Consider the following 12,639-nt stretch of genomic DNA (forward strand, 5'->3'; position numbering starts at 1 on the left):
CCCACGGGATACTGGTGACATGGTCAGCCTGGGCTGGGTCTGGCCTCCTTGTAATTAGAACTCAGCACTGGGGGACGAACGGTTTTTCATGTGCTGCGGGATGAAAGGCAGCGTGCATGTGAAGCACAGCCATGCCAACAAGGCGGTGCAGGGAGGGCAGGAAAGGATGGTGGTGGTGGTAAATACAGGAACTTGCAGTTACCTGGTGCTCATAGTCTGGCAGAGCTCTTTGCTCTTGAGATGTGAAAAGGCAGCTCATTCCTCACCTTAATTTAATTTTGTTTGCTTACAGAGATGCTGCTTATTTGCTAAAATGGGATGCTGCTTCCCTTTGGCAGAGGGGGAGAAAGAGGCAGCAACACAGAAATCTCCTAGTCATGGGGGTGCTGTCCTGGCTGGGGTGGCCTTCGGCACTTGGCTGGCCAGAGCATCCCAGCTTCATCCCTTTTTTCCCAGCCATCTCAGATTTCAGCACCGGACTAAGAAAACCAGTAGGTTTTCCTCCCTTTTATTTTTGTCCATGAGAATGCAAGAGCACTTTCTGACTGTGGTTGTGACATGGGGATTTCTTTTTCCCTGCCAAGGGGGTGAGCCCTGCCTGAAAAGGCAGGCAGGTAAATACAGGCAGGGCCATACTGCTGTGTGATTGCGTTAAAGCTGATGGGCGCTGAAACCAAAGAGCGGTGTTACATAATTTGGACTGCAATGCAGAAGTGCTTGCTTAATTTTTAATTATCCAATTGCTGCATGTATGTAGTGCTCGGACTGGGAAGTGGGGCTGGCCCACGGGCACGTGCAAGGGAGCTTGGCTGGCAGCGACAACGGGAAAGCCTTCCCTCATGTTCCTGTCCCTCCCAGCATGGCAGGAAGACATGCATTCCAGTGGCACTGACACACACAGTAGGAGCAAGGCTGGGCTGCAGCCGCTGGGAAGGTTGCTCTGCAGTCACTACAGGGAGCAAGGGGTGTCCCATTGAGCCGTGGGAGGACGGATGACAGTCTGCAAAGGTCTTTGAGGTTTCTCGGGCTCACAGTGTTAGATAAAGGGAAGACACTGTGGTTGCTTTGCATCCAGATTTCCTGAAGCTGCTGGTAAAAGAGCCTTGAGTGCCTCCTGGGGTGGGTTTGTTGAGATGCAGGAGAAACAGTGAAGGAACTGTTGTAGACCTCAGCTGTGAAGCACTGTTTCTTCCCCTCCCTATTTCTCCCCCTCTTTCAAATCCCCGCTCTGCACTTTGTGTCCTTCCTACAAAGGCAGCCACCTCGGAGCACCTTAGGCTTCAAAGTTCCCAAAATAACAAAGGTTAAAATAAATTAAAAAAAAAAAAGAAAAAAGAGAGTTCCTACAAGATCAAGTCATTGCCCCACTTGCACCTGGGCTCAGAGCTTCAAAGTGGCTGCAAAGAGCCCCCCATAGCATCCATTGTAGGGCATCTCAATGCTCAGGTTCCTGTCTTTGTCTTCTTGAAGTCACGGGAGTTTTTGCAGCAGCCAGGATAAGGCCACAGGTAATTGCATCCATTGAATGTGGTGGGGGGCTTACTGCTTTTGCTGCCCATGGGGGCAATCTGGAGAAGATTACTCATGGAGGAGAGGGACATGGTGGTTGTGGTGATGGGCAGGTTCGAGCAGGTGAGATTGGTGTCCCCTGATCAGGCAGGTGGGCAAAGAGCTCCTTTTAGGAAGGCTCCATGCTCAAAGTGGTGCTTTGTGCCTCTGCTGGCTCCATTGATTTATATAGATCATCAATATGACAATTATATACACCTGCAGATTTAATTACCTCCATTTTTGCCAGGCAGTGACAGATTTATACCTCTATTCAGTTCCTGTAAATCTGAAACAAGCTTGACTAGACCCAAAAGCCCTCCCATTGATCACTATGTACTGGCTGGTCTCTGGCCCTCTTGACAAGCTCTTCCTTCAAGAGTGATAAATTCAAGATGCACAGTTGACTTTTTTCCCCTCCTACTTTTTTTCTTTCCTTTGTTGTATTTTTTTTTCCCACACTTCTTCCTGTTATCTTTCAAAGCCGTTCCACAAACTTGAACATGGGACTTGAAACCAGGTAAGACCTAAGCACTGAAGACTTTATGACATTAGGCTGCAGTCAGCACCCCACGCCTGCCTTCTGTGTTCCAGTATGGGGCCACTAGCTGGGAGTCATCCTGCTACCAAGGCCAGCATCAGTCCCTGCAGAAGTGGGAGGAGGACCACCTCTTAGAAGGCGGAAGAAGGAAGTTTTGGCCCTGCTGGTAGCAGGAGAGTGGACAGGTTTATTTTGGTCCTGTTTCACTTCCTGGGAGGGCCACCTGATCCATCCCATGTCCCAGAAGACCAAAAGGTCCTGCCTCTTCCCCTAGGAGATGAGGAAAGAGCGGTCGCACTCATTTCCTGTGCCAAAATAATGTCTAATTTGCCTGACCTCTTGGCCTTGGCACAACAGGCACTTAAACAAATTAGTCTGCAGGAGCAGGCTGAAGTTTACCCTTGAAGTGAAGTCCATGTCATCACTGTAATGCATCCCCCTCTCCTCCCCCTCCTGTCCCACCACTGCCGCTGCCTGACCTCGCCTGTACGATATGCTCCAATGTCTTGCTAAGTGCCTGGCAGATGGGCTGGAGTGGCTGGCCATTACCTTCCCTGCCAGCCCATGATGGATATAAATAGTGCTTTGCCTTCCTGTGAAAATTGCTGGCTGGCTTGGAAAGCTGAAGGTAATCTTGGCAGGTGTCTTGGGTCTGTAGGGTCTGATGGCATGGAGGGCTGGGGTTTGGAGAGGGGGAGTTGCTGCCTGGGTGTTGAGAGGCTATCTCAATGGAAGGGAGCTGCCTTGGGGTCTCTTTCCCCCAGCAAGGCTGTGCCTGGAGGAACAGAAGGTCTCGGCTGTTCCTGAAGGGACATGTGGATGTGGAATGCATCCTTCAAGGGTGGCCTGGATAGCACCTAGCTGGCTTTGTAGCCACCTTCCATCCCCAAGAGACTGAGCAGTGTTGGGGGAAGCAGTTTTGTGGTCCCTTGGCATCTCCAGCCGTGACAAGTTGTTGATAATTGGGGAAAAATGTTAAAAACACAGCATATATAGCATGGCCCTTTCCCTACAGAGAAGGTCTGTGCTGCAGGGATTTCTTTAGCTGGCATTTACTTCTGGGCTGTCTGGCTCAATAGCTGCTACTGGCTTTGTCTCCCGAGTTTGGTTTGTTTCTCAGTGCTTTCATACTTTATGGTGGATGAAGCAGAGCCTTTATTTATTTATTTATTTATTTATTTTAGTTTTCACACACCTAATTCTTGCAAAGCAAGAAACAATGAATAATCATTGCCTTTCCCACTGCTCCACTGGCTTCATGATTTTATAGGATTTTATCATGTCCATGTTCAGTTGTTTTCCTTGCTGAGGAGTCCTAATGCAGTTGGCTTCTCCTCTCCATAAAGCCATTTGTGGTGTTTCATCTTCCTTGTACCCCTCCTGCGAGCCTTCCAAACTTTGCCTTCTCTGTAACGAGATGGCTGACCTGAATACTGCTTGTAGGACTCGACATCAGCTTGCTTTCACCAAGTTGAATTTCACCTGCCCACTTCCTTGCCCACTTTCCTCCAGCACTTCACAGCTTTAGCTTTGAGGAGACTAAATTTAGCATTGGTGACCAACTTTGTCATTCGCCTCCTCTTCTAGAGCGTTTCTGAGCAGTCAAGGTCCTGACAAAGATCTCCGTGGGGCTTCTTGGTAACCTCCTTTCATTGTGAAAACTAACCTCTTGCTAGTTTCCCACCTGGTGGGCTTCAGGAGGACGTTCCCTCTTATCGCAACCCCACTTCAGCACTTTGGGAAACTTTGTGGGTGGATTTTGACAAGAACTCTTTGTAATGAATCCGTCAAACTGGATCATCCTTATCTGCTGGCTTAGAGTGCTGAGTGACCCATGCACCTACCAGTTCCTCTAACAAACTGTCCAGGACAGGAGTAGAATTTTCTGGTCTGTAATTTTCATGATCCACAAGAGCTTTTTTAAGAGATTGGGGTCTCCTCTGCTAGGTTTTGCTTCCCCAGTTGTTCACCCTTTCTGAGTGGTAGCTGTTTTGGTGGAGTTCTGCAGGTGGCCTCCTCTGCTGCTCAGAGGTGAGCACCATCTGGGATGAGGGGTTCATGTCCTCCATCTCACTGGTTTGCTGGGAGGTGATTTAGCCAGCACAGTAGTTTTCCATGGCTGATTCAGAGCTTCTCCATCATTTGGGCTCTTTCTGTAGAGATCTGGGTTTCCCTCTGGAAGAGGTGAAGTGATAGCATTACAGGTTGGGATATCAACTCCGGATGTGATCCTTTCTGGGTTTTATTTATTTGTAGGTTGTTGCCACACAATCTCTTAAATTTGCTTTTGTTAACTGTCATGGTGTGGGGCTTTGGTTTTTCTTTTTCACATGACTGTGTCTCCCGAGTGTTGGTCTAGAAGGTGAATTTGTCTGTCTTCCCCCATCCCCTCTACAGTACATGGTTACAGAAGATGGGACCGAACTAGCAAACTAGGAGTGAAAACTAAACATCAGCGAATGTCCCAGTCTACTTTTTTTTTTCCTTTTCCCCAGATTTGGGTCAAAATTGACAAATGTGGTGGAAAAATAACTGTGGAGAGAATGTCATACAGGTGTGATTGAGCTTGCCCTTGGGTCCACAGGGAGTAGCAGGGGTATGTCGTGTTGTAAGGTCAGCAGCTGCAGAGCAAACTTGGTCAACTCAGACCCATTAATGATGAATCAGTGTCCTTCACTCTCGACACAGCTACGTGACACAGTGTCACTCCCAGAGTGATGGAAGGTTTCCTTTTAAAGAAGGGGATGGACAAATTAGGGCTGTGGCATATTCAGGACAAAAATCCCAGTTCAAGGCTACAGCGTGGCAACAGCTTTGAAATGTAACTCCTTGACAACCTTCCCAAAAGCAAAGGCACCCTGTGTTCCAAGGAGAAACCTGGTTAGCTGTCAGCCTCACTATGACAGCTAATGGCTTCATGTGTACCAACCCCACAGGCAGTCATGTTGGGATGGTCCTCTCTGACCTAGCCAGAGAGTGGATGCAGATGCAGTGGATGCCTTTTCTTTGAGCCTTTAGGTTCTCTCATGTCTATGGAGATTTTGCCAAAGGTGCTCTCTTCCATGGAGCAGGTTCCTAGTAGATTTAGTACCATTTGTGTTTGCCATTTTGGAAAAGGGGGATTATCTTGAAAAGGCAAAATGACCTACAGAATGAACTGTTTTTTCTACCTGAGACTGGAGATAGGGAAAAGAATGCAAATAAAGTATGTCAGTGATGAATGTGATATTTTTTTATAAGGGCTCATAAAATCATGAATATTATCCCATGAAAGATGCATCACTAAAACCTTGGAAATAAAAACGAGTTAAATATCAGGATATGAGTTTTGACATCTGAATTTGTACGAGTCAAAGCCCGAGGCCCCGACAGAGAGTGCGAGTGGCTCATGGTGGGAAGGTGTCCAGGGTTACTTCAGACACTGGAGGAGTGCAAGGCTAGCGCTTCCTTTAGCTGAGTTACAGCCCTTTAAAGAATGTGCAAGGTTTAAACACAGAGCAAAAGCCTTAGCTAATGGGGACCTTAAATAAGAACACAGTCAGGTTCTGGATGGAAAATAATGCAGGTTTGAGTGTTAATGAGGAAATACAAGTCCGAGTCAAAATCTGCTGTATGACATGGGTCTGCAGAGACTGGCATTATGGCAGAATTCATTTGACTAATCAGAGGCATCTATTAGTGCAAAACACTTCCAAATGGAAAGGAAAATTGTTTTGCCTTTTTTTTTTTTCCCATCGAATGCTGGTGTGCAGTCTTTAGGAGAGTTTCTGTCTTTGTGTGCCACAATGTTGGGTCTCAGCGGGAAGATGAGGATAGAACCGGTCCATATCAGTGCTGGGCTCGGGGGCCACAGTTTCAACATTGCACCAAGTCAGGCACAGAACTGGGCTGTGCCAGAGCTGCTCTCTTCTAAAACTGGGATATGCAGAGGTGTTTCCTCCAAAAGGACTGTCTTGGCTTTGGGTGGGTTGGTTGTTCCTAGAGAAATGAGGTTATTTGGGATGATCAATAATGAAGAAGGTATTAATCCACTCACCTCCAGCAACTTCAACTGGACTTTTTGTCCTCTCTTTAGTTTGCCCCTCTACAACCCTTTCTTCCCTGCTCCCTTCCCTTGCAGATGGTCTGGGAGGGGAGCAGCCGCAGCTGTTATGTTGAAAGCATCAGGCTGGGTCTTGTGAGGCTACTGCTCCTGTAGATATGAAGGACCTGGGCCACGTTTGATACCAGGTGAATGCAGCACAGCCTAATTAGTGGTCTCTTACTGTTATTAACCCCTGACTCAGGTAGGCTATTTTTTAACAGAGGTGCAAGCAGTTAATACTAGTGCTAATGCCTTCATATCCAAGCCCTTAATGAAAGCCATGCAGGGACCAGGCCTATCATCAATATCTTTCAAACTTTGAACTTGAAATTATCCTCTCCCCTCCTGCCTTTTCCTGGGGGGAAGGGAGTTGGGGGGAGCTTTCCCACATCCTCTCCCACCTCCTCCCGAATCTCCTGGCTCTGTGGTATGACCTGGCCAGCAGGGTTGGCACTTGCAGTCGATGGTAGAGCTGAGTCTCTGTGCATCCAAATAAATGGCCCCAGCTGGCTACATGGGTTACTGTAGCACCTCCCACCAGGTGATGAGATGTTTGCTTGGACAGCAAGAGGAAGATAAAAGTGGAGTGCATTGGACTGGGAGAATAGAGAGCAAACAGATGCTGTTAGGGAGAAAGCTTGCTCTTGGTCTTGGTCTTCTTTTTGTTTTGGTCTTGCTTGAACCAAAATCCAGGAGAAATTCACAGACCCAGTAAAGCATTTATATGTATAATTTTTTCAAGCAGAAATGGATGTGGTAAGGGCAGTTAGCCATATTGCTAAGACCTGAGAGGAGAAGAGAAACATGTCCAAGGATGAAGCTCCCTCATGAAGGCACTGCCTCAAAAGTGTTTGCAGGAGCAGGGATGGTGGAGCAGTGTTTCCTGCTGTGTGATGAAGGGGTCACAGCGTGCTGGTTTGGGGTGATGGCAGTTGATTTCTGGGGTGTTTTCCTCTGTTTCTAGCACTTCAGACTTGTGTGCGATGCAGCTGCAGGGTCATGTCGTGATGTCTGGTGGGAGAGGGTAACGTGCTCAGGCTCTGTGGCTGGATTATGCTCTTTTGAAACAAGAATTTCTTCTCTTTTTTTTCATACATTTTTCTTTTTTAAAATAAGCCTGTTAAAATAAATTTGAAATTATGACAACCTATTTTAAGGCTTAAATTTACTATAATCTATTAATCATTTAAATAACTTCCATCAAGGAGTCCTCCTCAAATATTAATGAGCTGAAGGGTGCTGCTTTTTCAATGATATGTCAGATCAAGGGAAAACATCTTTAACAGTAGCTTTCTAAATGTCACAATGTCATATACTTAATATCTATTATTTTCACTCTTTACAATAGAGCAAATGCTGGTATTTACATTTTTCCAAATGTCAGTACGTTGAGTTCCTGTTGTGCATAAAAGCTCTTGCCTTAATTACTCCTAATTTCATGTTAGCAGGCAGGTGAGGGAAGAATATTTTCTTACATTTGAGCTAGTTCATTTGAAGTTGGGAAGCTGTGGGAAGTTGGGGAATCGGGAAAGCTTGTTTTCGCCTTTCAGCCCATGAATAAAAACCAGGTGGGAGAGGAGGAGATCTGCTTTTTCAAACCCTCCCGGCTCCCAGGACCAGGTTTTCAAAGGGGATCTGTGTTCCTAAACACATAGCTCAGCGGTTAGAGGGAATTTCAAAAGTGCTTCTGGCTTCCTAGCTGCTTTAACTCCTCTCAGTTTTGCTTCCCAGCGGCATAAAGGAGAGCTCAGCATCTCCCTGCTTGGGACACTCAAAGCGCACTGACTGACACCAGAAATGTGGCCCATGCTGAGCAGAAACAATCTGCCAATTCACTCACTGCGGCTAATGTTTCTTTTGATTAATCAAATCAGTTTGGGAGGATGAACCTGGTTCCTGATGCAGATTTCCTCCCCCCTCCCCGGTAGCTAGCTCACTTAAGGCAGCCTAATGAAATTAATTAACAGTAAATTTAAAATGTTGTTTTTCGGTACTGTAATTGAACTCCAGTTTTCATTTGAAGGCAGCATGAAACAAGCAAAATAAAGATGACAATTTACAAAGCAAGACAGGCTCTTTCCCATCAAAATGAATGGCTACAAATGGGATGGAGCAGACTGGTCTAGCTGGACCATTCTCACAGGGCAGAGACAGGAGGGAAAGGTGTGTCTTGCTGGGAAGCTCATCACATTTTTAAACATCATTCCAACGTATGCAATTGAAGCTTATATTTTCAGGAAAAAATAACTAACTTACAATGCAAGGCTCAAGCTGATGGCTGAGATCTAAGTGGTCTGAGATGGTGATCAAGGTGATCTGGTCTCAGATGGCAGTGGTGGTTAACACGGTGCCCATCTCTCCTAGGGATGTGCTGTTGTCTCCTCCCTTTTGCTAAGACCCTTTGCTGTAGGAAGTCCCTAAATTTTGGAGTCAGCCAAATGAATTTGGTTTGGTTTGGCATTTAGTGTCCTGTGGCATGGGTCGTGTTCATGTCCTTAGCTGTTCCTCCTGCTTGGGTGTCCTCTGCTGCTGTCACTCCTCAGCCCAGTGTCATGGTTTAAACCTAGCCTGTAACAGTACCATGCAGCCACTCACTCACCCCCTTCTTCCCCCCTCCTTGGGTGGAATAGGGATGAGAATCAAAAGACTGTAACCCCACAGGTTGAGATAAGAACAGTTTAATAGCTTAAGTATAATACAAAACTATTACTGCTACTACTCCTAGTAATAATAAGCAAAATAACAAGGGGAGAGAATATAAAACCAAAAGGAGAAAGGAAAAAACCCCAATAAACACAAATGATAACAATACAGTTGCTCACCACTCGCTACTGATACCTAGCTCGACCTGAGCAGTGATCTGAACCTTCTGGGTAACTGCCCCCAGTTTATATACCGAGTATGATGTGCTGTGGTATGGAATACCCCCTCGGCTAGTCTGGGTCAGGTGTCCTGTCTCTGCTTCCTCAGGGCTTCCTGTGCCCCTCCTCACTGACAGAGCAAGAGAGGCTGAAAGTCCTTGATCAGGGTAAGCGCTACTGAGCAACATCAGTGTGTTATCAGCGTTGTTCTCCGATTGAAGCCAAAACACAGCACTGCACCAGCTACCAGGAAGAAAATTAACTCTATCCCAGCTGCAACCAGGACACCCAGATCTGTGCCACTGCCCCCAAACCCTGAAGTTAAAGGTATTTAGGGGAAGTCAGAGTATTTGGGCATGAGGTGCAGGTACATCTGCAGATCTCAGGGCTGAGTCCTATGTGGCAAGCTGTAAAATATGGTTGAAGATGGAAAAAAAATGCACCCTGATTGCAGCCAGAGCTGCAGGTACAATTGCAGCCAATGTATGTTTCTCCATTCACAAAGGATGGGAAATATTTTCTGTCTGCAGTAACTTGCAACATGGTCCCAATGATCCTGTGAGTGTCACTGAGAAGCCTATATCCTCTGCTCTCTATGGCTTGTGTTGTGTTTAACACAAAGCATGTGGGTGAAACCCATCCAAATTAGGGATGGAAGGATGCTGCTGGGCTCCCCAGCTCTGGCCCCGAGATGCTGTCAGTAAGTGCTTTATCACTGCACTACATCTGTCTTTTTGCTCTCTTACCAAAATGTGTAAATACAGATTGAATTCTCCACCTCCCCCTTTTTCTCCATCGCTCTTGTCTGCACTCTGGCAGCTTCTTTACACCCTGGCAGAGGTTGGCTTTTGTGCCAGGAGTCAGGATCACATGGAGTTTTCAAAGGTGATTTTCTTTCTTTCCCATGCAGCTGCCAATCCACATCTGGATTTTACCTAGAAATTTGGTTTTACTCCACTTTGACCCTTCAGGCTGTGGGTTGTATAGGGCAGTAATGGTGCTGGCAGGAGGTGACTGGAGGGAGCCTGCTGTGTGTGTCTCTTAATCCCTTCACCCATTTGGGGGGAAGAGGTGAATGTCCCCCACCACCCCTCTCCTCCACATTTCCTGTGTGACCAGCTTCGCTTTTGCAGAGATCTCGGGCAATACGGATGACATCCCACTGGTGCGCTGGCGGCAGCAGTGGCTGGAGAATGGCACGCTGCTCTTCCACATCCACCACCAAGACGGGGCCCCCAGCCTGCCCGGCTTCGACCCCACAGATGAGCCCCAGACCGAGTCGGCAGAGGAGGAACTGAGGATCCTCCACATCTCTGTCATGGTATGTGATGGGAAGGCAGCCCCTCTTTAGGTGTCCAGAAGCCTGCAGAAAATATAGGGGCCATATGTTTCCGTATATTTCCCCATCTGGGTCCAGCTGACCTAGGACTGGGAACTGAGCCCACATTTGAAGGCTGGTTAAGATGCCCTGGACACCTCTCTAAACCATACTGCATTCAGGGTGCTTTAACATTGGGCTGTTTTAAACCTCTCCCTTAATTTGCGTTGCTTTACAAATATGTTTGCAAGAGTGCCTTTATTCCTGGGTGCCTCAGGGCTTTGAAGGTCTCAACCACCTTAACCCAGGGTTAATTCACATTGACTTTGTCAGGAGCCCTTTGCCTGGTGGATGATGCCCGGTGTGTGCTGCTCTGGCGCACGGCGGGTGTCACGGTGCCACTGGGCACTGTCACTGCCACTTTTATCAGTGCTGCAGCCCTGTGGATGTGGTTTCACAGCGTGCAATAAACAGGAGCATCCCATGTATGGAGACTGCACAGGTCTCATCCTCCCCCCAGATACGTGGGGATGAGGTTTTTTGCAGTAGAGAAAGGAGGGCAAGGCAGAGACCTGCATGTCGCAGGTGGGTCTGTGGTTTGTTGGTTGGGGTTTTTTGTTATGTTGGAAAAAGTTTGAAGAATCCAACAATTTTTGTGCTGCTGGAAGATAATTAGCTGGAGACAATGTGTTGCCCAGGCTGCAAACTGGCTGTTTAATGGTGCCTACCCTAATGAGAGCGTCAATAGCTCTTCCAGATTGCAGCCCCAGGCCAGGTTTCTCCTCCATCATTTGTGCTTGATTAGTCTCAAGAAAAAAAAGTAATCACTGGCAATGCCAACCCCAAAAACATTTTGCACTGTTACCTTATTTTATTATTATCCTTTCCCATCTGCCTCTGAAGAGGGTGTGTCACTCCAGGAGAGGCTGGCCCCAGTCTGCCACTGCGGTCTTGGTCTTTGTGGCTACCACTGAATCCCAAGATTGAATCCTGAGATAGGAATGCCTGAAACAAAGCTCATTATAGAGCTGATGAAAAGGATGTCTGCAACTCATTGCTGTCATACCAAAATATGTACATACACATCGAATCCTCCCTCTCCCCCTTTTTCTCCATCACTCTCAGCTCTGCTCTGGCAGCATCCTTACACCCTGACAAATGGAGTTTGGCGTTTGTGCCAGGAGTCAGAATCACGTGGAGTTTTCAAGGCTGATTTTCTTTCTTTCCTGTGCGGTTTCCAAGAAAAGGAAGTGTGAGCAAGGGGCTGTATCCATCGTGGCAGCAGACCACATGCGGACCATGAGAGAAGCTCTCCTGCACCCGTCCAGAGCAGAGCTCCTTTGCAGGTGTCATGAGTGCTGGGTGGGGGGAATGAAGGTAGAATGAGATTTCTGTGCTCCCATGAAGGGGAATAGGGTGTCTGAGGTGGTGCCCTGACACCCTCCCATGAGCAGTGTTTGGAGGGGACTCGAGCCCTGGATTTTATCCTTTTTTAGAAACATCTTGATATCTCAAGTGACCACATGCATCTTTTCTTCAGGGGTAGTTTGAGGTCTCAGGCTATCAGGGTAGAAGAAATTCAGTTTCAGTTGAATAACAGGTCATTTCTGAGAGCCCAATCAGCAGTCCTAAACACATGTTTGTCAGCCTGACTTGAGCTCCAGCTTGGTCTCCCTTGTTTATCAACATAGGTGCATGGCAGAGCTCTCTGGTGTTTGGGAGATTTAATGTGCCTACAGAGGGCAGCCAAGGAAAGCCAGAAATGCCCTGGTGTTGTTTCCACCTGCTTGTGACCCCTTATGCATCTGGACCCTTCTCCCAAGAGCCGTGACATGGGTGGCCGTGTCTGGTGAGGATGGGGCTAGCTCCACTTATTTATGAATCAGAGGAGCTCAGAGGGATTTGAACATGATACAGAATTGAGCCCTCACTTTACCACTAAAATCCACAGTATACGCATGTCCGGTCACAAATCCAGTGACAGTTTTCAGCCCCGGTGGGAGATTTCCCATCCTCCCAGCTGCAGGCTCCTGGCTGGAGAGATGCCATGAGCCAGCCAGCCCTCCTCCTCTGCTGGACTGCTTGTCTGCTTAATCACTGGAGCTTTTTTTTTGTTGTTTTTTTTTCTTAAAAAAGGAGTTTTGAAGGAGCCTGGGATGGTGTACTGCAGCTCCATTGTCCTGGGAATGAGAGAGAGTTAAACCATAATGGCCATTAAAGCTTCTTTTCCAGCTGCCTCTCCTGCTTCTCATTCAATAATTCCCGTGATGCTTTATCCTAATGGAGC

The 12,639-nt window shown here is 47.3% G+C and overlaps 1 protein-coding gene across 3 annotated transcripts in view; it reads left to right on the forward strand.

The window, feature by feature from the left end:
• ASTN1 (astrotactin 1) overlaps positions 1–12,639 on the forward strand; it is a 53,088-nt gene that overhangs the window by 10,906 nt on the left and 29,543 nt on the right. For all 3 annotated transcript variants that reach the window (XM_061452046.1, XM_061452047.1, XM_061452044.1), the window contains exon 2: positions 10,168–10,355. In XM_061452046.1, coding sequence (XP_061308030.1) covers positions 10,168–10,355 — 188 coding nt within the window. The remainder of the gene's footprint in view (positions 1–10,167; positions 10,356–12,639) is intronic.

This window comes from Pezoporus flaviventris, unplaced genomic scaffold (genome assembly GCF_033815535.1).
Source record: "Pezoporus flaviventris isolate CSIRO_AGI_PZ_B2104156 unplaced genomic scaffold, CSIRO_AGI_Pfla_v1 ptg000013l, whole genome shotgun sequence".
Taxonomy (NCBI): Eukaryota; Metazoa; Chordata; class Aves; order Psittaciformes; family Psittacidae; genus Pezoporus; species Pezoporus flaviventris.